The sequence below is a fragment of the Rhipicephalus microplus genome, chromosome 2 (assembly GCF_043290135.1).
Source record: "Rhipicephalus microplus isolate Deutch F79 chromosome 2, USDA_Rmic, whole genome shotgun sequence".
In the NCBI taxonomy this organism is placed as follows: Eukaryota; Metazoa; Arthropoda; class Arachnida; order Ixodida; family Ixodidae; genus Rhipicephalus; species Rhipicephalus microplus.
In genome coordinates this window covers 267596131-267621084 of record NC_134701.1, presented here as the reverse complement: position 1 = coordinate 267621084, position 24954 = coordinate 267596131, and the positions used below count along the sequence as shown (strand labels likewise).

The 24954-nt window shown below is 48.4% G+C and overlaps 1 protein-coding gene across 3 annotated transcripts in view; it reads left to right on the top strand.

The window, feature by feature from the left end:
- Positions 1 to 24954, top strand: part of LOC119170009 (Krueppel-like factor 3) — a 145721-nt gene that overhangs the window by 15261 nt on the left and 105506 nt on the right. For all 3 annotated transcript variants that reach the window (XM_075881222.1, XM_037421023.2, XM_037421022.2), the window contains exon 2: positions 24202 to 24282. In XM_075881222.1, coding sequence (XP_075737337.1) covers positions 24202 to 24282 — 81 coding nt within the window. The remainder of the gene's footprint in view (positions 1 to 24201; positions 24283 to 24954) is intronic.

Genomic DNA, 24954 nt, shown 5'->3' with positions numbered 1-24954 from the left:
GGTGGCTGCACTCAGTGCCGGCACACCGGCGCTGAGGATGGCGGCCGCCCGCATATCTGGCTGGAGGAAGAAGAGTCGTCGTGGTGCCCCCGCGCGCTTTCCGCGATGCCGCCACCGACAAACAACAATGGGTCGTAAGAAGCCGGCAGCGCGGGGGGCGTCGAGGTCATGCCCTCGCTGGCCGCCTCGGCGGAGCGGCGCGAGGATCCGGGCGGCCGGCCGGTCGCATGGACCGAGCCAACGGCAGCAACTTGCGACACGCCGCGCAGGCGATTGACGTGGTCACCGTTATACTGCCACCGACGCCATTATTCGGGCGCCTATCGCTTCGAACGAGGACCTCTCGGTTTCGCGACGAAGTTTCGGAAGCCGGGCGAGGCGCCACGCTCTTGAAACATGCTCGCGCGAACCGAGAGACGCTGCTCGGAGAGCACGGGTTCGTCACGTGCGCTTCTTGCCCAAATTCCCAGAGGTCATAGGGGGGAAAAGGGGTCAGGTAGGGTGTTGGTGTTGCATGTAGGTGGACGGGTGAGTAGCAAGTATAAAAGCCAACCCTCATAAACGTCGTTTTCGGAGCTTGCTCTTGTCGCCGGTAGCAGTCCTCCCGTGTGCTTGTTTGGTGCTTACCGATAAGACACGTGAACGTGTGTGCCTTCGACCACTGCGTCCCACTGCGTATACCGCGGAAAGTTCTTCCTCGAAACGGGAACCTGAACAAGTACTGCGTTCCGACGCGCTGGCCGACAGAGCGTGCTGTTTGTTCCCAAGGGCCGGAGCTACATCGCTCCCCGTACCGAAAATAGCGACCGTGCTTAAAGTGGTGCCAGTTTCGGCTCTATTACGGAAACTGCGTCTTTGCGTCGACACTCTTAACGAGAATGGCATTTCGTATGTGTTTGTTTACCCGTGTATATCCGCGCGGGCGAATCCAAAACTTCATGTTTTGTGGTTGTTAGGGCCAAGGGCTGAGATTAAGGTGGAACATGCAGTGCGGAAAGATGCGTTTTTGTTATAAACAAAGGGCTTTCAAATATACACTGTATACGCCGTGACACGGGCACCTCAGTGTGTTTCGGATCACGCGAAAGACTCTTCGTCCGGAACGGAGACGCTGAATATTCTGCACGCGTTGCGTTACGGATGGAGAGAGAGAGAGAGAAAGAGAAAGAGAGAAAACGCAGAGCTTATGCTCGCGCGGCGGAACGCGATTAGTTCCCACCCGTCCTCCTCTTTTTTTCCTCTTAATCTCAGCGTGCGTGCGTAGTCACTCGCGCTGAATTCTTGCTCGTATATCAGCCAGAAAAGAGACGAAGTTTTTTTTTTTCCGCTGCACGGTCCTCTTGTCTCGGCCGTTCAGAATGAGCGATGCGTCGGATGAGCTCTTGAAAAGAGGCAGTACATCCTGCGGCCGATATGCGCATTCGACCACGCCTGCCCCCGAGATTCGCGGAAGGTGGTGCACGTTGACACACGTGGCGAAAAGGGAAGTCCCCTCCGTCGCGCTTTTTCCGTCACACGGGTGACCCGTTCGCCGTACAACGTCAGCATGCGCAGCGCACTTCCCTGTACGCCGTCGTCTTTTATTGTGCCACATCGGAGGACGCCCCTGCCGTGTTGTCACCCTTTTGTTTCTTCAGCGCGCGAGCTGTTTTCGCCATCACCGTTTGAAGGCCGCACTGCTTTTGCAACGACGCGGAGGCTAGTAGGTTTCGGGCGACACTCGAGAAAGGACGTTATGTGTACATTTCGCTCCGGCGGGTTGTGTCTGTATGAAAGCGATTTAAGCATTAAATCTGTACTGAGGAGAACTTCATTTTCAAATGGCCCCGCCACTGCGGTCTAGTGGCTGAGGTACTCGGCTGCTGACCCGCACGTCGCGGGATCGAATCCCGGCTGCGGCGGCTGCATTTCCGATGGAGGCGGAAATGTTGTTGGCCCGTGTGCTCAGATTTGGGCGCACGTTAAGGAACCCCAGGTGGTCGAAATTTCCGGAGCCCTCCACTACGGCGTCTCTCATAATCATATGGTGGTTTTGGGATGTTAAACCCCACATACCTTAGTTTTCGAATGGTTGCTCTAAACAAAAAAAACAGTGGTGTCGAGAACCCTAAAAACTGTGTCATAGTGCTTGGGAATGCATTGGATGTATCTTAAGTACCCCTACCTTTAAAAAAATGCGATTTCTTGTGGGTACCGAGTACCGCCGTGACGTGTCAACATAAGTCTGACATCACGGTAAGACTGCGACACGTGACATACTAGCTATAGATCTGTCAGTTTGCTGTCACTCGCACCTGGTTCACGTCAAAAGCAACGAGTGAAAAGTCGCCCTCCGACAGCGATTTCTGCTATTTAGACTGTATGCAGGACGCATATTTTGTAAACCCACTGAACTGTGTTGATTTGTCGGGATAATTGCCATTGCGGTGGTGCTGGCTTGCATTTGATGTGCGACGAAAATTTTAAAATCAAAGTAGAATATATTTTATACGTGCTGTCTAGCTCTGGTGTGTGTGGAGAGCGATGAAAGTGCACATCATAGAAATGAATAATGTCCCTTTCGGGGTGCCTCAAATAGCATACCCTGTATACCACACGATGTTTGGTGCAACCGATACAGGCAGCTTTAACGGATGCCTGTATTAACGACAACAAAAAGCTGTGCGCCCCACAGCGCTCGACAGGACATCACAATGCGGTTAGCTTTACGCGCGTAGACGCGCGTCGCTGGCGTTTAATCCGCCTTCTTCAACCGTGCTTCCCTCCACCGTTTTGGTAGGGGTGGCGCTGCTTTGAGGGGAGCGTGGCCAGGACGGGAGTATTGCGAACCAAGACATATCGGGCCAAATACGAAGGGGTAGACACAGTATGCAGTGCGTGTGGAGAGGAAGAAGAAACTGCTGAACACTTGATAATGTTCTGTAAAGGGCTTCACCCTTTAGTTCAGGATGATGGCGCAGAGTTTTTCAAAGCACTGGGGTTTAGGGACAGGGAGGGCAAGAGAGACTTTAAGTGGGTAGCCTTAACTAGAAGGAGGTTATCTGATTGGTGGCTAAAGTCAAGGCACGAGTGAACATTTAATCCTTCACCGCAAAGCACAAGTCCTCGACTTCACTACTTAAAGGAAAAAAAAAGAGAGGTAAATCTAGTTGTTGGGTCACTAAGCATTACGGCTAGGTGGCGTTAGCTGCCGCCCGATCTAAAGGGTACAGCCATATCAGTCCATCCATCCATCCATCCAACGAACGCTTACGTGATCGAAAAGCGCGTGGATGCCCTGCAACGATGTTTCGCAACTTTACCGTCTCGGAAAGAACGAAACACAATGGCAACAAAATCGCGCGTATTTTCCTTTCGTCTCGTACTCCTCTTTTCGCCCGCTGTGCGCGGCCATGTACGCTGTAAAACAGCTTTATACTATTGAGTTAATTGCTGAACGAAAGCGATTTGCTTCGCATATGTTTAGACACGTCCGTTCTATCGCACGCTGCATTTCCGATGGAGGCGGAAATGTTGTAGGCCCGTGTGCTCAGATTTGGGTGCACGTTAAAGAACCCCAGGTGGTCTAAATTTTTCGGAGCCCTCCACTACGGCGTCTCTCATAATCATATAGTGGTTTTGGGACGTTAAACCCCACATATCATCTATCGCATGCCACCTCGCATGCGCGTGTACCCGCACGTTATCTTTTATTATTATGTTTACAAGGAAGTACAGCAACAGCTTATGCATATCAGTGTTTCTGAATCGCCAATTTGTATTTTGTTTTCTTCACCTGATATAAGCACACATATGGAACGCAGAGATTTAGGCGGGGAAACAGGCGAGTGAGAGGGTGGGGCTGAACTCGCGCTGCTTGCTTATATACGCTCCGCCGTCGGCCTTTAACTGAGGCTATAGTCGATTTTGGAACGACGTGGGTCATAGGTCGGCAACACTTGTGGAGCTCGCTCAGACTTACGCATGAAATATATTTTGCTCCTAGGACTCACACGGACTCGGACTCACGAAAAAAAAAAAAATCTCTTCAACAGGACTAACGCGTACTCAAGCTCACCAAAACATTATTCAACCGGACTCACTCAGACTCATGGCTCAATTTGAGTATGCGGGAGTCCCAAGTGAGTCGACTCGTGATTCCGTTGTCTTAGACTTAGATTTTTCGAGCATAATGTCAATGCTGTTTAACATGAATAAATCACCTAATCAGTGCCTTTCTAGGCGCATTTTGATGCAGTACACCTTCGAATACGAGTTATATGACTGCTCGCCAACTATAGTAAGGTCACTTTTATTGAAAGAGATGACAACAGAAGATATAATTATCGAGAACCGCCCCGGAAAGGAGGGGGGGTAGGTAAGGGCGACTCCTCTACGTAATTCATGACTCTGATCAATAATTATTGTAATGGTGTATAAGCACCACTGCTTTAATACGCTTGAGTAAGACTTGAGTGTAAACGTGTCCACAGGTAAGGCGGATAGTAATGGTAAAACTGAGTAGACAAGACGATAGATCGGCAAAAAAAAAAGTGGAGCTCACTCAGACTAACTCAAGAAATATATCTCGCGCTTTATATAGATTTACTCTGACTGAAAATCGCCAAAATATTACTGATGTAAACTCGCTCAGACTCACAATCACGGCTTGATTTGAGTCTTGAGCGAGTTTTCCGAGCTATGGTATAGGTACACGTCTGGGTACGTGAATTATTTAGGAGGACGTGTACAGTATTGAAGATAGCACAGGAAGTTATACGCAAGTCCGTTAATTGCACAAATGAGTTGCTGGGGTGATTATTTATAGCGCCGTGAGAGCTCGCTTCGGTCGATTTCACATTCGGAGGAGCCGCCGAAGTCTGATTTATTTTTGTTTTTGTTTTGTTTTTGGTGGATATTTGCAGAACCGAAGGTGGTCCAATGTGCCTGCCCCCCCCCCCCCGCCACCTCTAGCTGGTTTAATGTGAAAGGATTTTTTTTTTCAAATACGGAATTAAGACCTTTTGCACGAAAAACATGAAAAGGAATAGGTTACGTTAGAGCCGGCTGTCTCATCATCATTATATTACAGCTCAAGAGGCCTCAAAAACAAAAAAAAATTAAGAAGGGAGTAAGAAAAGAAAAAAAATTGCAGCACTGTGCACGCGCATACGATCTCTGTCGTATATAAACAATAAATCTAAGGGCAGCGTCCAATTCTTGCGGTCGCGCAGGCTACCCTGTTCATGATGATACGAAAGCACGAAGGCATAAACCGGAAACCTATAGCAGGAGCTAGCGAGGCGGCTAACTATTATTTGCAATGTGCCGCAGCACTAAGCCCTATATACGCAAGAAATCGCAACATCAGGCAGCCGCAAAATTGATTAGCCCCTAACCACGGGGTGCGCGTGGTCGCGGACAACTTTGCCGGTTGCGAGATATCGTTAACGTTTTGCTCCGCCGATTAGGGTTATGCTCACCCACTTTTTTTTGTCGTTTTTAACAAATGATGATATCGCGAAGCATTTGTCTGCCGGTCGACGCAATAGTGAGTCGATTTCTCAAACTGGTCAATATACTGCTGCGCTGCAAAGGGGGTAGGGAAACGAATGGCTGAGAGCGCGTCCTTTTCTGGTGTGCTCAAGTTGAGAGCACGCCCGATTGAGAGAGAGAGTGTGCGAATGGCAGAGAGAGAGAGAGAAATGTGTTCTTTCCACTGGTTTCTCGGTGTAAAGTTTTTTTTTTTTCATAGGGACTATAATTTGTTATTGTACTCGAACGCTTTATTACCCGTCTTACGATTTTGCGAACTCTTGTCTGAAGTTTCGTGAAGCGTGCGATCTATTCGCGAAAAAAAAAAAGACGATCACCCGCCAATCTCCTGACCGTCCGTTGTTTGGATAGTTAATCTACAAAATAAAAAATAACAATACTTCGAACGAGATTATACAGACGTGTTCTGAAACCGCGGTGGGGGGGGGAATCGGTAAACACAATTTGTTCGTGCAACCCCTGGCGCAGCAAGGGGGAAAGGGTGGTCGAACACCCTCGCCCCGAATCCTCCCCGAATCTGCTTTGAAATTCTAAGAGCGAAGCTCGTGAAGATCCAGGTAAAACGTCCGCAAAAATCCCTCCGTGCGGTTTCAGCCGCGCACACCAACGCATATATAGTCCGTGCAGCCGCCGCGCCGAGTTTGGTCACCGCGCGAGCCGAGAGCGAGTGACCAAAGGTCCTCGACCCTGCCGGAGGTGCCAACAGCCAGCTCTGCACGTTAGTTGTATAGCGCCGGAGTAAGCGTATTCTTGCATGGTGTTGTGACAGGCTGCGATTCGTCTCTGCTTTGAATATGCCAAAGAAAGGCCTATAGCATCAGCCAAAAAGGGCTACGTTAAGCCCCTAAGATAAACCAGCTTTGCTGTTTCTTAAGCTTTACGCGGCTAGTGTAACATTCTCCTTTTGTTTGCATATCTATATGTACGCGCACACATACAAGCTCACGATGGAACACACATGAAGTATAGTAGCCCCCCCCCCCCACCCCCTTTTCTGAAATAAAAAGTTCGGCTACGCTACTCCCTAAGATCTATAGATCTCAGGGAGTAGCGTAGCCGAACTTTTTGACACGAAGCAGGTATATATACCTACTTTGTGTCAGTATATGCTGCTCCAGGTTTGCCGTTTGCGCTAATCCCTGAGATCTATACCTGCTTCGTGATGCTGCTCCAGGTTTGCCGTTGGCTATGCGTTAGTGTTCGTTAATGAAGTGCACACCCCAAGCACCCCAAGCAGGCGAGTTCTTCGGTTATACCGTGGTCATCCTCATAAAGTGACAGTTGAGAAAAAAAACATCAGGTCGACGTGCGTTGCTACAATGCCATTCCAGAGTACTTGCAGTTTCATTTCAGGCGCACGTGCGCATTTATATCTTAACAATACTGCGTTTCCGTTCCGATCGAATCGCAGAGTGGTTTAACATCGAACGAACAAATTATTACTGTGCCCCCATCCTCCATTTAAACAAGCAAACAAACAAGCAAGCAAAAAATAATAGAGAATAAAGGTGAGGTAAGGGGCTCGAACACCGACACGGACGGGTTCACGAGAGAAGACTCTATTTACCGGAAAGACAACACGTAGGGACTCTTGGGCAAAAAGCTGTCGCAGTAGGGGGACGATGACCCCGAAAAAGTACCTGTAGAAATGTAGCAAAAGTAGAAATGTAGCTGTGTATTGAGGGAGGCACACGCAGTCGATTATTGCTGTAATCTATCAACTTTAGTTACACGTGGTTTGTTCGAGTATGTGTATTACATTATAGTATATTTAGTGCCTGTAATTGGGAATGCTAATTATAGTGCCAGTGGGCGGTGTGGGGATGACTGCTTCGCCCCACTTGCTCACTGCAACGGGCGTCTGTGGCGCCTTCACCAAATAGTCGCGTGTAGCAATACTTTACACGCGGAGAAGAGATTATCGGACGCGTGCGCAGATGCGTACACAATATTGCTGAAGCGGACATAAAGCGACAGCCTTTAAGATGGTGATCCGTATAAACACTGCATCGTCCCGCAGCGATTGCGAAAGCGCGTTCCCCGAACGTGTAGAGAGATACGGGCGTCGTTATTACGTCCCGCATTGTTTTAACGCGGCTCGGACCTTGGCACCACATTACGACGGGGCGACGTGGCTTTTGAACGCCGCGCTGTCGATTGCCGCAACTCGCGCGCGTGCGCGCGTTCTTTGGTATCGTCGCCGTCGACTAGACGATAAGTGGCGCTTCCATATTACGTGGGTGGCCTCCATTTTTAACGATGTCGGCGCGATGCCCTGCTGTCCGAACGTAGATCCCTTCGCACTCGTGTTCGCTCACTCGAATGTCATCTTCATCATCATCATCATCAGCCTGACTACGTCCACTGCAGGACAAGGTTATCTCCCATGTTCCGCCAGCTAACCCGGTCCTGTGCTTGCTGCTGCCAATCTCACTTCTTAATCTCATCTGCCCACCTAACCTTCTGTCTCCCCCTAACCCACTTCCCTTCTCTGGGAATCCAGTTAGTTACCCTTAATGACCAGCGGTTATCCTCTCTACGCGCTACATGCCCGGCCCATGTCCATTTCCGCTTCTTTATTTCAACTACGATATCCTTAACCACCGTTTGTCCCCTAATCCACTCTGCTCTCTTCTTGTCTCTTAAGGTTACGCCTGCCATTTTTCTTTCCATTGCTCGCTGCGTCGTCCTCAATTTAAGCTGAACCCTCTTTGTGAGTCTCCAGGTTTCTGCTCCGTAGCTAAGTACCGGCAAGATACAGCTGTTATATACCTTCCTCTTGAGGGATAGTGGCACTCGAATGTATATGGTTATTATACACATGGTCGGTCGTGAATGTCTACAGTGCCAGCTCGAGAGAGAGGCGATATGTTGTCAGTTTGGTGTGACTGCGTATCCTTAAATAGGTTTGCTTCAAACGAAGAGGCATTCTGCAACCAGTTAAGTGGTCACGATGGTTGACTGCTGACCCGAAGGTTGCGAGATCGAATCCCGGTCGCGGTGACCGTATTTCGATATTTTTGGGGGTCTCTAGCACACGGGGTCTCTAGAATTTTGCCTCTAGAATTTCGCCTCTATAGAGGCGAAATTCTAGAGACCCCGTGTGCTTAGGTTTACACTTAGGTGCGCATTAAAGAACACCAGGGGATCAAACTTTTCGGAACCCTTCACGACGACGTTCCTCGTAATCATATATATGGTAGTTTTGGAGCGTAAAACCCCAACAATTATTGCCAAAAAAAGTACTAAAATGCGAGTTTATTTGTTTACGTTGAAAGTTGTCCATTGACTGTGGGAATAACAGCGTCGGTATAAAGTGGGAGGGAATTGATTTGGATATTCGCAAGCGTAGCTTATACGCTCAGCTTTGGGGCTGAAGAGGACCGTTTCGCGATCGCTGGGAGGTCTTTCGTCCCGCATTATAAACATAAAAAAGAATGGTTGTTTATTTATGTTAGAGCTCGCCCCGCCGCGGTGGTCTAGTGGCTAAGGTACTCGGCTGCTGTCCCGCAGGTCGCGAGATCGAATTCAGGCTGCGGCGGCTGCATTTTCGATGGGGGCGAAAATGCCACAGGCCCCTGTGCTCAAGGTTTGGGTGCACGTTAAAGAACCCCAGGTGGTCGAAATTTTCGGAGCCCTCCACTATGATGTCTCTCATAATCATGTGGGGATTTTGGGACGTTAATCTCCACATATTGTGTTAAACCCCACAAACTTTGACGCTTAACTTTGCGACTCTTTATGAGATAAAAGGTGAAGGCGATGACTTAGCGGGCAGTGTGTGCGAAGGCCGTATACGTGACGTAATGCTACCTGCGTTGAATTTCCGTTCTCGACGTCCAGATGGGGTGCTGCTTTCCGTTACTTCAGTCGCCAATGTGAGCGCTAAGGATGCCTGTTTACTATACCGACATGCCTTGTGGCAGCGTCAGTAAATAGTGGAGCTCGTCGCGCAATACTCGCGAACGCCTTATCGGTGGCCGTACACCATGGCTATGTTCTAACAGGCGTTGGAACTCTAATCTATCACCCTTGCCAATACACGTTGCCTTCTGGCTGTTCAGACTAGTTTTGGAAGCGAAGTTCCGTAAGCCGTGTGTTTGTCCCTCCTAGCTCGTCGTGGTTCGCGACCGCCTAGTTCGATGACTAACTCAGCAGGTGCGGATGGACGGACGGATCGACGCTTCGTCACACTCATCATCATTCACTCCGTGGATTAGCTGATATATATATATATATATATATATATATATATATATATATATATATATATATATATATATATATATATATATATATATATATATATATATATATGTATATGTTTTGCTCTTACTGGTTAAACAAACGCAAGGGAAGATGATAAAATACTGAAAACTGCTTTGATGTGACGTTGCGCTCAGTGTGAAGATACGTATTCTGATGGATCCTTGGTAAAACTCGTTCTTTGAACATACGGGAATTTCGAAGGTGTTTTTACGTGCGTACAAGCGTGTATAATCATCATGACAATAGTCCATACGCGTTGAGGTGCGACAGCGCCTGCAATGTGCACGGCGGTTTCACAGCATCCGGCCCACCCTCTTGTCCAGCGATATCGGCAAGTTTCGTTGTCGTTATTGTGTATTATGTGCCACCAGGTGGAACCACGTGGCCACACCGAAGGGCATTGAGACCTGGCAAATACAGCTGACAAAGAGAAAAAGAAAAAAAAAAACTCTAAAAGAGACAGCGTAGTATAGTAGGATGGGCACAGGCAAGATTAGGCTACCTTTCGCGATTCGTTAAGTGCGTGAAATGTAATTCGCGATAGATAGTCTTCACCATTGAGACATAGCCCGATAAATGCTGGGGTATTATTTGCTCTAAACGCTCTACCGGTAACGACGAAGCTATTGCGTGAAATTGAGGCAGGTATAGATAAGGTGACTCATATCTGACTTGTACAGAATGATAACGGGGTATAAAGGGTGCAGATAGCGTGGTGATAGGCTTGCAACCCCTTAGTCTCGGCTGAGCACCGAATATCGTCTGTCCCATTGTTTCCTGAAAATAATTTCGAGTAACGCTGGCGAGACAGCTCTTGAATCATATACTGCGTGAATAAAATGAACAGAACGTGGCATGTTTCAACTGACCATGGTTTTCTGAACGAGGCGAGACGAGGTATCTCTATTATCGCTACGTTCGCAGGTCGCGGGATCGAATCCCGGCCGCATTTTCGATGGAAACGAAAATGCTTGTGGTCCATGTACTTTCAGATTAACACCTTAGTTTTCGAATAACGCGGTTATTTAACCCCATAGTTCTCAAATTAACACCGTAGTTAGTTGGTCGAAATTTCTGGAGCCCTCCACTACAGCGTCTCCGACTAAAAATCTTTAACTAAGAACATGGTTGAGCCCCGCCGCGATGGTCTAGTGGCTAAGGTACTCGGCTGCTGACCCGCAGGTCGCGGGTTCAAATCCCGGCTGCGGCGGCTGCATTTCCGATGGAGGCGGAAATGTTGTAGGCCCGTGTACTCAGATTTCGGTGCACGTTAAAGAACCCCAGGTGGTCGAAATTTCCGGAGCCCTCCACTAAGGCGTCTCTCATAATCATATGGTGGTTTTGGGACGTTAATAAGGGGGATAGCGGTGTGCGTTTCCAAGCAAATCTCGGCTCTCGTACATCACGATCTTGACAAGCGATTTAAATCAGAATATCAGTGCATTGAGCTTCTCCCCGGGAGGCGACTGCTCAAGGGGTTGCTAATTTTACATGTTTACAGTTCCCCGAAACGTTCGAAGGACCGCTTTTATGCCCTTATTTCAAAGGCTATGAGTCTCGCGAACCGCGGGAAGATCCCGCTTTTGGTGTCTGGAGATTTTAACGCGCCACACACTGCGTGGGGGTATCCAAAAACTACAACGAAGGGTGACTCACTTTACAAGAGCACGCATGACTTGGGCATGATTATGCTGACTGACCCCCGTTATCCGTCGCGAATAGGAAATTCAGCTTGTAGGGACACTACGCCTGATTTGACTTTTACAAATTTTCAGGATCACTGCGAGTGGACTAATTTATATGAACACTTAGGTAGCGACCATTATATACTAGAAACTACGCTGTCGGCAACTGTCACAGCTAGCAGGAAACACACTATAGTAGACTGGGATCTTTTCCGCGATATTCGTAAAGATGGGGGCTGCTGGGAAAATCTTGCGGATTGGAAACAGAACTTATCTAGCGACGTTAAGAGGGCCACAAAGGTCATCGAGACGCCGCCAGAGATTGGAACCATGGATAGCAAACTTGCCCACCTCTTCGAGGCCAGAAATGGCCTTAGGGAGCGCTGGAAACTGAACAAGCTCAATCGGCGGTTAAGGCGAAGGATTGCTGAAATTAACAGGGAGATCGAGACCTACTCCATGCAGCTTGAGAGAGCGCGATGGGAGGAGACATGCAACATGGTAGATGGACAAATGCGTGTTGGGGGGAAATGGAACTTGCTTAAACATCTGATGGGGCCCGAAAAAAGCAAGGGTAGTCAGTGCCGGGTGGTCGACCGCATAGTCAGCGCGGCTCTCAGAGACAGCTCAGAAAAGGAGGTTTGCGATATGCTTGCAAGCAAATATTTGCCGCTTAGAGGGATGGATCCCACCCTTTCCAAGCCCCCCCTCTATAGTGGGCGGATGCAATCCAAGCTTGATGAGAATATCACGACAGCTGAAGTTCGGATGGCGCTAATGGATCTCAATGGCAGGTCGGCACCCGGGGCTGACCAGATCACTAACAAGACTTTGAGGAACCTTGATGACGCCTCAATTGACTTTCTCACCGACCTTTTTAACAAACACTGGGCTGATGGCACGTTCCCCGAGGAATGGAGACATGCGGAGGTGATCCTCATCCCTAAGCCGGGCAAAAAGCCCAGCCTTGACAGCCTCCGCCCCATCTCACTTACATCTTGTGTTGGAAAGGTCTATGAGCATGTTCTGAATAATAGGTTCTGTGCATTTATCGAGGATGAGGGTCTCCTCCCTCCGAATATGGTGGGTTTCCGTCCACACCTCTCAACGCAGGATGTGATGCTTCTCCTTAAATCTCACATCATTGACGACAGCACTCGCGATGCCAGGGCCATACTTGGTCTCGATCTGGCTAAGGCGTTTGATCACATATCTCATGCCCACATATTGGAATCCATAAATGACATGAACCTGGGTGCGCGATTTTATAATTTTGCCGCTGCTTTTCTCAGTGACCGAACGGCTACTCTTAAGTTGGGGGAGCTGAAGTCAGAACGGTACGAATTAGGTTCACGTGGAACCCCTCAGGGGGCAGTCGTCTCCCCGCTTCTTTTCAATATTGGCATGACTCGCCTTGCTCGCGAACTGGACGAACTCGAGGGGTTGGAAAGTGCGCTCTACGCGGATGATATCACGGTGTGGGTCCGAGGCGGTGCCATAGGGCGCCTTGAGGACAGATTGCAGGAGGCGGTCAACACGGTTGAAAGAAACATCAGTCGTATGTCTTTAAAGCTTTCAAGTAGTAAATCTGAGCTATTAATATACAGGCCCACCAGACAAGGACGGCGACCTAAGGACTGGGTCCCCCCTGAGCAGGTGGATGTGACATTATTGACTGCTAGTGGGGCTAGAATTCCCAAGGTTAGCTGTATCAGGATATTAGGCATGCTCATTTCAGCGGATGGACGTAACACGGAAACTTTACGTAGATTAGAGCAACATACTGCGGCTACGCTTCGCCTCATTATTAGAGTTTCTAACAGGAAAGGAGGCATGAGGGAGGACAATCTTCTTCGCCTCTTTCATGCCTTCCTCATGAGTCACGTTCATTATGTTGCGTCTATGCATCACTGGCTCGCTGCAGAAAGGGAGAAGCTCAATGTACTGATCCGTAAAACTGTTAAAAGGGCACTCGGCCTTCCAATCCGAACTAGCACGGAGGGGCTGTTAGCATTAGGAATTCACAACACGTTGGATGAAATTATAGAGGCTCAACGCACGGCGCAGATCTCTCGCCTCTCGGTCACCCGGGCGGGTCGGGAGATTTTGGCACGTGCCGGAATTTCTACAATACTCCAGGAAGAGCGGATGACTTCTCTTGACTCCGCCGTTAGACAGGCACTCGTAGTTTATCCTATTCCTAGGAATATGCACCCTCAATTTAACGTCGCAAGGAGAAGGGCTAGAGCCAAGAAAATTTTGGAGCAGGTGCACTCGAAGTCGGGATCGTCGACCTTCACGGACGCTGCGCGTGCGGATAGGAATCGTTATGTGGCCGTTGCGGTCTCTGAGCGAGGTACAGTAATGTCGGCATGCTCTGTCAAGGCAACCTCCCCAGCAATAGCTGAACAGGTATCCATCGCACTAGGGCTTTTGGATTCATCCCGTGTTCAGATCTACTCTGATTCCCGTTCGGCGGTTAGAGCCTTTGCCTCTGGCAGGGTCTCCCCACCTGTTGCTAGAATTCTCAGAGGTAGGACCATCACTCCACACGAGATCATTTGGTTCCCGGCCCATATGGGCTCCACGATCAGCGGCATCACCAACTCCAACGAATTGGCCCACGCCCGGGCGCGAGGACTTGCCTTCCGCGCGGGGCTTCACGGCCCTGGCACGTTGGACCGCTCCGCCCCGCCCGGGGCCGATCCTCTGGATGGGGGTGCGGCTGATCGAGGGTCGCGGGACGTTCTAGCGACATTTAACGAAGTCACTTCACATTATCGTTTGAGTCGTAGGGTCTTTCCTCCACCCCATTCGCATCTTACCAGAGGACAAGAAGTCACGCTCAGACTACTACAGACAGGGGTTTACCCCTGCCCAGCTAATGTATCTATTTATATGGATATATCTCCTGACTGCCCGGACTGTGGGTGTGTGTGTACATTTGAGCACATGATGTGGGACTGCCCCCACATACCCAAGGAACTCAAGGCGCAAATCATCCCAAGACAAGGGTTTTATTCCGCCATCAAAAGTACGGATCGTCACCGTCAGCTTCGGGCAATCCAAGGGGCCCACGATGCCGCAGGCAGGTACTCCCTGCCTGTTCCAACGTGGGAGCGGCCCGCAGGGGCGTCGGGGTAAAACCCGACTCTCCTCCCTCGGTGTACAATAAAGTTATCTATCTATCTATTGGGACGTTAAACCCCACATATCTATCTATCTATCAAGAACATGGTTGATGTTAATAATATTCTAGGCATTACATGGGGTCGTCTCGCACGTAAAGTGGTATAAATTCGTCATCGTTGGAGGAGGTGTTCGTGCCACAGTGGTCTTCATATGAAAGACAGGCTCATCGTTAAAGAAATCAACGCGCGAAACGGAGAGTAAGAAGGAACCGCACGTATACGAAGTGAACGCTGTGTGTACAATTTCTTACTTTTAACAACGAAGTTGTATAAGACGTGCTCCGCCGTGCGCGGAACTCCCCGGGTTCGTATACGCGTCGCAGGCGAGCCCTACTGGTCAGTATAGCATGCGAGAGTGGTAACCGAAAAAAAAAAAAAAAGCTGCTCGGCGATGTGGAGCACGTGAAACGCTTGAAAGAGAGAGATAGAGAGAAGAAGAAAATATATAGAGAAAGAGATGAAAAGTTAAAACAGACAGAGAGGAAGAGGCAGAAAGAAAGAAAAAGAGAAATAAAGGGAATAAAAACAAAAAGAGAGAGGGCCGGATGAAGATCGAAAAACTAAGTCAGATAGCAAGAGAAAGAGGGAGGAAGAAATGATAAAAAAAGGAGGCTTAAATAGAAAAAGAATGATATAAAGAAATACGGAAACGAAATACAAAAAGAAAAGGATGCAAGAAAAAGAGAGAGATAGTAAAATACAGAAAAACAGGGACGACCCCCCCCCCTCGCGCGCTGCGCTGTCCCTTCAGACGTGGCCATAGTGTGATGCCATTGTAATTTTTTTTTTCCTGATTTCTACGATTGTGCTGAAGCAACTCGCCCAGCAAGCCAGCCTTTTAAAGATAGGCTGTTGATGATAGTTATAAAAATAGGATGATATCCTCTAAGATGATCAAATTCTTTCCAATCACTTTTAGCCTTATTTTCCCGCTTTCATCGTAGTATGCGACGCTAATGCGTCTAGGCGGCGCCTTTAAGAATACCTCCATCAAAACATGTCTTCAAATCACTCAACGATGTGATGCTGTGGAAGTTGTTGATTCTTATTTTTTCCTCTCGCCTATCAAATGGATGGTATGGTCATGATGTAAACATTTACCGACGACAACGCCGCAGAACTGATTAATGCGCCTTGTCGGTAACGTCATTCTTTCAGTCCGTTCTATAGGTTCAAAACCTGGAGTTACGCAATATAGGAATAGAACATAGCCATGTAATAGTAATTTAGGTTTTACGTCCACAAACGACGATATGATTCAGAGACCCCGCAGTGGAGGCCTTCGGAAATTTTTGGGGTTCTTTAACGTGCGCGTATATCAATATGAGCACACCACCTCTGTAGCATTTTACCGCCATCGAAATGCGACCGTCTCAGCAGGGATTTGATTCCGCGACCTTCAATCACAATCGAGCACCAGAACCACTGGACCACCGTGTTGGGTTGAATAGAAGATTCAAGAGTGAACAGATAGACAGCTCGTCCTTTTTTTTTTTCAAGCCGAAGTCTGATGCAATGGCGGAAACAATGATATGCACGCGGCGCCCGAAGAAGCCCGGCCGCCTATGTGCGCTCGTCGAGAGGCTCAAAACTGGGAGGAGTGGGTGGAGTGCGCGCGGCGGAAGATAAGGCGGTGATAAGGAAGCGCGCTGATTGTCATTCTTCGCACGCTGTGTGTGTGTGTTCTCGTCTGTGGGTCGACGCTTATCGCGTGAAGCACGATGCGCGGTCGCTAATCTTGCCTCCCGGCCTTCCGCATGATCGTGATTTACGGTGGGTGCATTTCTTCTTCGGCAAACCGTTTAATGGACTGACTGCACGCGCTATCATAGTGTGTACGGCTTATAGTATACTCGGAGTCGCACCGGCCAAATGGTTTCCTGCTGCTGCCGTGGGCGAGGTCTTGGGGTGCGATTCCAAGCTGCATTTATATGTCAGGTTGGTAAATTTGTTGGGCGTTATCGGCAATTCTTCGCGGGTAATTTTTTTTTTACTAATTTAGTAAGCCCGTAGGAACTATGTAGAACCTGGGAAGGCTGGGAAGTTGGGTGTGTTGGTATGTTCATGTAAAAAGTGACAACGACGAAAGCCACTCTCAGCGGATACTTCCAACTTCTCTCTCTCTCTCTCTTTTAATGCATGTTATTTCTGGCCTCTCCTCCTCGTGTGTGTGATCTATTAATTAAAGCAGCTTCAATAATGATGATTGATTGATTGATTTATATGTGTGGTTTAGCGTCCCAAAACCACTATATGATTATGAGAGACTCCGTAGTGGAGGGCTCCGGAAATTTCGGCCACCTGGGGCTCTATAATATTTGCCTAAATCTGAGCACATGGGCCTACAGAATTTCCGCCTCCATTTGATCCCACGATCTGCTGATCAGCAGCGGAGTTCGGTGAAGCAGCTTCAATAACAGCAACAATGGCAGCATTTGTGGCACCGAACGTAGAAAACTTTTTGGGTGGCTCTCCGTGTACTCTTGTTTGCATGTCGCTATTTCTCGCGCGTTTTTAATTTTTCTTTCTATTCTTCTTCGAACTGTCGGAGGTTTTTGTAAATGCTTCGGTCACAGTCGCTAAATAGATAAAAAAAAGAGATGCTTTGGAGCCGTAGTGCGTCCGTACTTTCACATGCAGGGCGCGAAAGCCTGTGCGTGCGGGCTGCTCTCTACAGGGGGGTCTCCAAGCAGGTGGCTCGATGATCTCAATGTTTTCGTTAAAGCCGCAAAAATCACGAAGGTTACTTTGCTCGCTGGAGCGGCCGCGTTTTACTATAGGAGTGACCATGCTAGCCTTTATTTGCATGGCATTCCAATTCGTTGCTACTGCATTTATTGCTTCACCTTTGCGGCGACACCACGTTAAAGAACCCCAGGTGGTCTAAATTTCCGGAGCCCTCCACTACGGCGTCTCTCATAATCATATAGTGGTTTTGGGACGTTAAACCCCACATATCAATCAATTTGCGGCGACACCGTGTTTGTGTGTGGGCGGGGGGGGGGGGGGGGGCGCAGTGTGCATTTGAGTGTACTTAGAGGGAACGTTAAAAATAAAAAAAAATGACTTGTCTTTTTAAGGTCCTGTGTGCGCTGCTGCCACGTTATACCAGCCAACTTCCTTATCTCACGTGCCCACTTAACTTTCTTTCTACCCGTCGCGCGTTTGCCTTTTCTTGGAATCCAGTCAGTACCCTTGAATGGGACACTAAGCAGAAACAGTGACTTGGTTTAGATTGACTATAACTTCGATCTGTGACCTCTAATGTCATATGTTTCCTGTCCTAAGTTCGTTACTAGCGGTGAAAATCAAGGTCGAACTCGTAGTTTCAAATTTCACGTCGAAATCTCCACGCGTGACTGTAAAAACTTTCGAAATGTATTTTTTCGTATTTTCGCGACGTGGGCTCAACGAAGTTCTTTGAAACTTCGTATTCGAGGTGTATGACACCCACAGATGACGATGTACTTAATTTGTATCGATTAGAAGCTGCATAGGAAGGACACAGTATAGACGCCTTCAAAATCTGACATCACGGTGTGTGGTGCGGGAGGTGGCGTCTCCACTAGAATATATATATTTTTTTGCGTGTATTCTCGCATACAAAGCGTCGTATACGTGTAGCGGTAAGAGCGGTCTTATACAGGGATTGTGAAATTGTACTCGAGTAACACGCAAGAAATCGCTCTGGTCTTTTGTGTCCCTCTAATGTATACACTGCATGATTATCCTGTCTGTGCGTGCCCTGCGTATGGCTATTTCTTCTTGCATAGTGATAGTTCTCACGTATTATTTTATTGTACTGGTATAAGAGCGGATAGCCAGTGGTGGCTTTAACTATTCAACACTAAACAGTCAGCCGTCGTTAGCTAGCGTTGGTATCACGTGAACAAATAAAATTGCCTTCGGGCGAATGGAGATGAAGTAGTTTTTAGTTTTCCAGTGCGCGTTTATATAGTCTTTAGTATACTTTGATTACACAGCTTTTATGTCCTTGCACAAATGAAGGTGTCTCCCGCAACATTAACTTCGAGTGTTACTTTTCTTTGTCATCATTTTTTTATGTTAAGCGAAAAGCGGTTTAACGTAATACCGTGATTTCCTTCCTTTTTTTTTTTCGCGGGAGTGCGTCGTGTGAATCTGCGCGTGTCTTCAATGCGTAGCCTTCGCGTTTACGCGTTCGAGCCTTGTTTGTCTATCGGTGCAATATTGGCTCATTTCCAATAACGCGAAATACTCTTCCTCCCTCTCTGAACAATTCAGCGTGCGCGTTATAGACTTTTTCGCCCCGCTGAAGACTCTTATTTGCGTCAAACGCGTCAATCTTTCAATTTCTTTATGTGCTGTGTTGATTCTTCGTTATTATAATAAAATTGATAAATAATGAGACGTCAGCATCACGATTTGGTGCTTACATATACTGTATGCTTCTCTGGTGAGGTGCAAATAAAATCAGCCCTTAAATTCCATTTATTTCGTCGCATGAGGAGGGTGAGGTCCGAGCCTACGCACCAAGTTCCGGAAAGCATCGCGAACGAAACTCGTGTGTGAAATGTATCAACTCGAAGAATTATTCAAAATTTCAATAAAATGTTTGCAGGAGAAGGATGGAGAGAGAGAGAGAGAGAGAGATCGAAAACTCGCCAGGAGCACATAATAATCCAATTTAGACCCGACGTTTTACGTCGAAAAGCGTCAACCCCAACGGACTTCACGCTCTATGATTTCATAGCACATTTTGCCTCAATCGGGACATATTCGTGCGTTCATTCTGACGAGCTAAGCATGTTGAATTAACTTGGAGATGAAATGCTAAAGACTCGTGCAATGTGCGATGTCATGTGCACGAGGAAAAAAAAAACACAGGAGAATCAAGTGTATGTTCTGCAGCCCCCTGCCGATGTGGGTTCCCCCCGAGCGCTTCTCCTTCCAATGATCACAAGCGCGTTGCCATCACGCGTGTCTATAAAATTGCCATCCACACTCAAGTCTTTTCTGCGATGTCATTAAAGTTAAAAAAAAAATTCTTTCGATTGCGCCGTGTCTCCGTAGTTCGTATATATGAGGGACATATATATCTGCGCCCGAGGCTTTTTCTTTGCGTAACGCCTTCTATATAAATTTTCTTTTTCCGGGAGGAAAATCGACGCGATACCATGTACCCGCGGTGAGCCACCGCTAGTCGCCGCCCCCGTCGTCTCCTCGTCCGCTGTCTCGTGTGTTTTTTAGATGCGGAGCATCTTATACTCGCGCCTTGTAGTGCGCCGTCCGCGCCGTCCACACCGCTTCTCGAACATTCGACAGCTGACGCGCGCGCATGCGCCGTCGCGCCGTCGCCCACTCTTCCACCATCTGTGCATCCCTTCCTCCTCTACACACCGCGCGCGCTTCACTCCTCCACCATCTGTGCACCCTTCCTCCTCTACACACCGCGTTCGACATCTACAATTCTCCTGATTCTCCAGTGGACGCGCATGTGGCGTCGCGCTTCGAGAACATTCAACAGCTGACAGTGCATGCGCCGTCGTGCTGTATATATACTCAAGGTCGGCGCTCGCTCGCTCAGTTGCCGCTCGTCGGTTGGTTTGTACGGCGCGTCGACGTCCAAGGTCGCGGTGAAATGAATTCCAACGAATCCACAAACACAATGATCGACGTCCCTTCGACCAGCGCCGCCCTTTCGCATACGTGTGTACGTGTTCACTCATTTAACACCCCCTCCTACAACCACGTTAACCAATTTAGCCATCGACCCAAGTAAGTCGCAATTTAACACCCCATTTCACAACCACGTTAACCAATTTAGCCATCGACCCAAGTAAGTCGCACTTTAACACCCCGTTAACCAATTATATGCTCCGCATCCTCCTCAGTGTTCCCCCGAGGGAAGCTGCGGGCAATTTTTTTCGATGAGCAGTCCTGCTGCGAAGCTACTACGCATGGAACCGCGAGGCTGACCCGTTCGATAATGATGCTTGTTTCCCAACCGCGATCGAACGCCTTACCGGTTTGTCTTTTCTTTTTTTTTCCTTTCCCTAGGGAAAGGCTTTCCTTGCCCGTTTCTCCGCAGTTTTGGCGTATAGATCGGCGCTGAAGATTGCCGCGAGCGTTTACGCTCCGTATTCGCGCGTAGTATACGTTTTTCGCGTCGCGCTGACGTCACATCGCGCTAACACTAACTCTGATTAGGAGGTTGGTTGTTGGATTGTATAGGCGGTGTATAAGTTATACATTTTGCTTGTTAACGAAGAGAAGGAGTGTGAAGGCGCTAAATTATTTCGAGCTGACTGTACCCCTATAGATTTGTGTGAATAAAGGAGAATTGACATTGTGGAAAGTCATTGAGCAAACAAAAGAGTCTTTGAGTACGCATACACACGCGCACCTGTGTGCGGTTGTAGTAATAATATCTGGGGCGTTCAAGGGTCATTCGCAGCTGCGACTTTCACGAGTCACGCGACCAAGTTAGGCGCAAAGTGAGTGCGCTTTCGTATGACCTCGCATCGGTCTCAAAGTGGCTGTTTTGGCTCATTCGCTCGCTGCTTGATTTTTTTTTTTCATTTGCGCGACTGAAGTCGCTAACGTCTGAACCAATCAGGTGTGCCCGAAAAGGACGTGAACTTATTTTAAGGGCCAATGGCTAAGTGAAAAGAGGTCAATTCTGCGTGGCGACCGGTATATGTCACCCGTATATGCTTTTGGTCGCCAGTCGCGCGACCGTGATTGGTCGGAGGTGTGAACAGCCTTTACTTGCCAAAGCCACGTTTTGATTGATCGTATGAGCCGCCACGCCACAGTGGAGGGCTCTGGAAATTTCGACCCTGTGGTGTTCTTTAACGCGCGATCACATTGCACATATACATGGTCCTCTGGGATTTTGCTGTAATCGAGAAATGCGGCCTCTATACGGCTGTGATCGTATAGCCGCGAACTTCGGCGCAGCGGCCGGGCACCGTATACCCGTTCTACCAAAGAGGTGGACGTACATTCGTGGGCAGTGCACGTGAAAATTGTACCGTTGCCCTATACAGTAGACACTTCGGAATCCTTCGTTGTACGGGTAATCTTGTCGTCGAAGATACCAGCTACATTGCGAGAGTCACGGTGTGTGCCTGCAGTGTTACTAAATACACCGGAGGTGTTTATGCATAGCGCAAATAAACGACTCACGAGGGACGACAGCCGGCACGATAACACAACTCTGCCGTTCTGTATACGTCGTTTCTTCGCGCTAAGCTTGCGGTTGTGCAGTATACTACGAGCCAGACAGTTGGCTTTCGTGTATTGAAAGTTTCGAAGGGAAATTGACTGTTTATTGACATCGAGGCTTGTGGGTTCGATTCCCAACCGCGCGGAGGCAGCAATTTCTACCGGGTAACTCTCCTACAGCTCTATAAGATGGTATAGGCGTGCTTAGAATGACATAAAGGTGGGCTATTTGATATGGGTTGAGGATAAAAGAGAGGTATACATGCGTGACACGACACAAGATAGATGCAAACTGCACAAACCTTGGTGCTTGCATTCTCACATTTTTTTTTTATCACGTGTGCGTGCTTGCACGTATGCAAGCACGCACGCCCCTATACAACTTGGGTCCCTGTGCAACGATCAGAAAATCGCGCACATTCACGCAGCCGCTAGTACGTATAATTTCCCGCGGAGTCTATAGTTTCCGTATAAGGGCGATAAGAAGCGTTGCGTATATAGTCATTTGCGCCAAACTATGTTTGCGTGCGAGGTCCAGCCACTGTCGCTGGCTGTACACTATAGCTGCTCCTTCGACTCTGCACGGCAGTTCCAAATTAGCCGTTCGGGCTTGGATTGATCAGCTATAGCGTTGTCACGTGTCACGCAGTCTGCGGGCGTGTCGGAGTGTCACGCACGGAGACTGCGTGGACAGACGGCGGAGTTTGACGGTGATCTCCAAGAGTAGCCCCATTTGATCGATAGCGTCTCAATTGTATACGCTATACAGAGACGTCACTTCCCCCGAGTTAGTAAAGGCAGTCTAACCAGTGCGTTTGCTTGGAAATCCGGGCTGATGCTATCGCCATAAAAGGGTGGGAACTGACGATGCGCGCTTGATTGAACAACGAGGACGGCCAAGAAAAGACTGCTGGGTGGGCTGGGGTGCACTGCTCCCGTGGAGCTTTTGGAACGTCTCACCCTTTTGTAAAGTTCGCGCTGCCTATATACAGTGCCTAGTGTGGTTTCGGCGTTTTAAATATACTGGCAATAGACAATGTTATACGCGGGGCGGTCACGTATAGCTCTCACTGAGGTTGCAGGATAAATTGCGCTCTACAGAATTCTTGAGGGACGGTTCGATAATTAGGCGGTGCCTTCGCTTTCACATTCTTCAAAAGTCGACGTCCCCCCAAAAAAAGGAACAATTAAGTAGTCACGCTCCACTTCACGACACTCGGGGTGTATAAATTGGGAGAACAAGAAATAGAAAGTTGAGGCTCCCGTTCAGTCGCCTTAGCGGGAATGACGCATTGTGCGCACCAACACTGGCGTGTTTGATGAGCATGTTTGTGCTTACAGTGTTCCAAGAACAGCATACACGCCTATAGTCACGAACCGTGCATGGAGGGTTCTGCTTTGGTCTCTTCTCGTGCAGCGTTTAAGAGGCCAATGCATGCCACTGTGATCTATAGTGGTTGTGGCGCTCGACTATATACCAACCGGGATCGAATCCCGGCAGTGGTGGCCGCATGTTTCAATAGAAACTAAACGCTTGAGAGGCCCGTGCACTTCGGATACACGATGAAGAAACCCAGGTCATCGAAGTTCCCGTAGATTTCCACACCCCTCACTATAGTATCGTGGTTCAGGGACTTAAAACCCTAACCGTTATTGATATATACATTGCGCTGCTCTGCTGTCAGTGCGGAAAGGCACGTGCGCGCCCAAAACTGTCACGTGGTCTTGCAGCTTTCGCCATAATTAAGCAGCGTACATAGTTCCTTGCTAAAACTGTCGAAACTTGAGAAAGTGTATGACGATAGTTAAAGCGCGAGAACAGAACGACGACAAAAGGAACAAGAAGGTGACGAGCGCTCGTCTCCTTCGTGTTCCCTTTGTCGTCGTTCTGTTCTCGCGCTACAACTGTCGCCATCTCATACCAACTATCGTGAACTTACTTACAGCGCAACACCAGAAAAAATACAGGGCAGGGAAGGAGCAAAAGAGAAAGAAAAGAAAAGCGCCGTCTTTTCTTTCTCTTTTGCTCCTTCCTTGTCCTGTATTTTTTCTGGTGTTGCGCTGTAAGTAAGTTCACGATGGATCCTAACCAACTGGCCCAACTTACCGTCTTACTATCATACCAACTAGCCCTAACCGCCACACTTGAAAGTGCAGTGTTTAACGTTGATTGCGTGACGTATGTGCTGTATGAAGTTCGCACGCGCTTTGTTGTATTACTCGTGTGTCGAAGCCTGGGCTGTCTGCATGTGTTGGGCTGCTGTGTGTTTACTGCGTTTGTGTGTGACCTGTGCGTGTCGGGGTCTTTGCAGCGGGACTCCCCCACGCTGCCTGGTCGAGCAGGGACCCCCGGCCTGGCGACCGAGTCAGCGTTCGCCATGAGCTCCAAGGAGGTCAGTCTGACGGCACGAATATGTGCATACTGTGCAGTGCTCGCATGCGAAGCCAGTGCACTTGCATCTGAACAGTATTTACGGATTGGAACAGCTGGAGCAATTTAGAACTAAACAACGCTCATGCATTCGTCTCCAGTTTGCGTCGTATTGGTGTAATTTTTAATGGAACGCTTTATAATTAAGAATATGATGTGTTTGAATTCGTGAGTACTGCGTACGTTGTCGGTATGAGATCCGTAGATGCAATAAAGAAAAAAAAATATGAGATTCGTAAATGTACCCTTGTGTTCAATGTTTCGTTATATAACATGTTTAGAAACAGGAGCATTGCTTACGTTGATTGCATTAAGCGGAAAGTAAAAAAAAAGATCACTGAGACCCGTCATTGTAAGTGGTTATAAGGTGTCCCGCTGCCGATTTTGTGGACGCGGACTCGACTCTCCTTCATGGCGGTCGTATTTCTGGAGGCACTAAACGGAAGAATACCTGTGCGCTTCACATAGAGGACTCTTTAGGTGATAAGAACAAATGCGAAGTCACCCCACCCCCTGCTCTCACTTTCCTTCGCGCTCTGTGTGTGCCTCGTAGCGTCCCGGATTTCGCACGTAATACCACGGGATGTACAAATGCGTAATACTTTGAGTTATACCTTGCTTGTCATTCATTCAT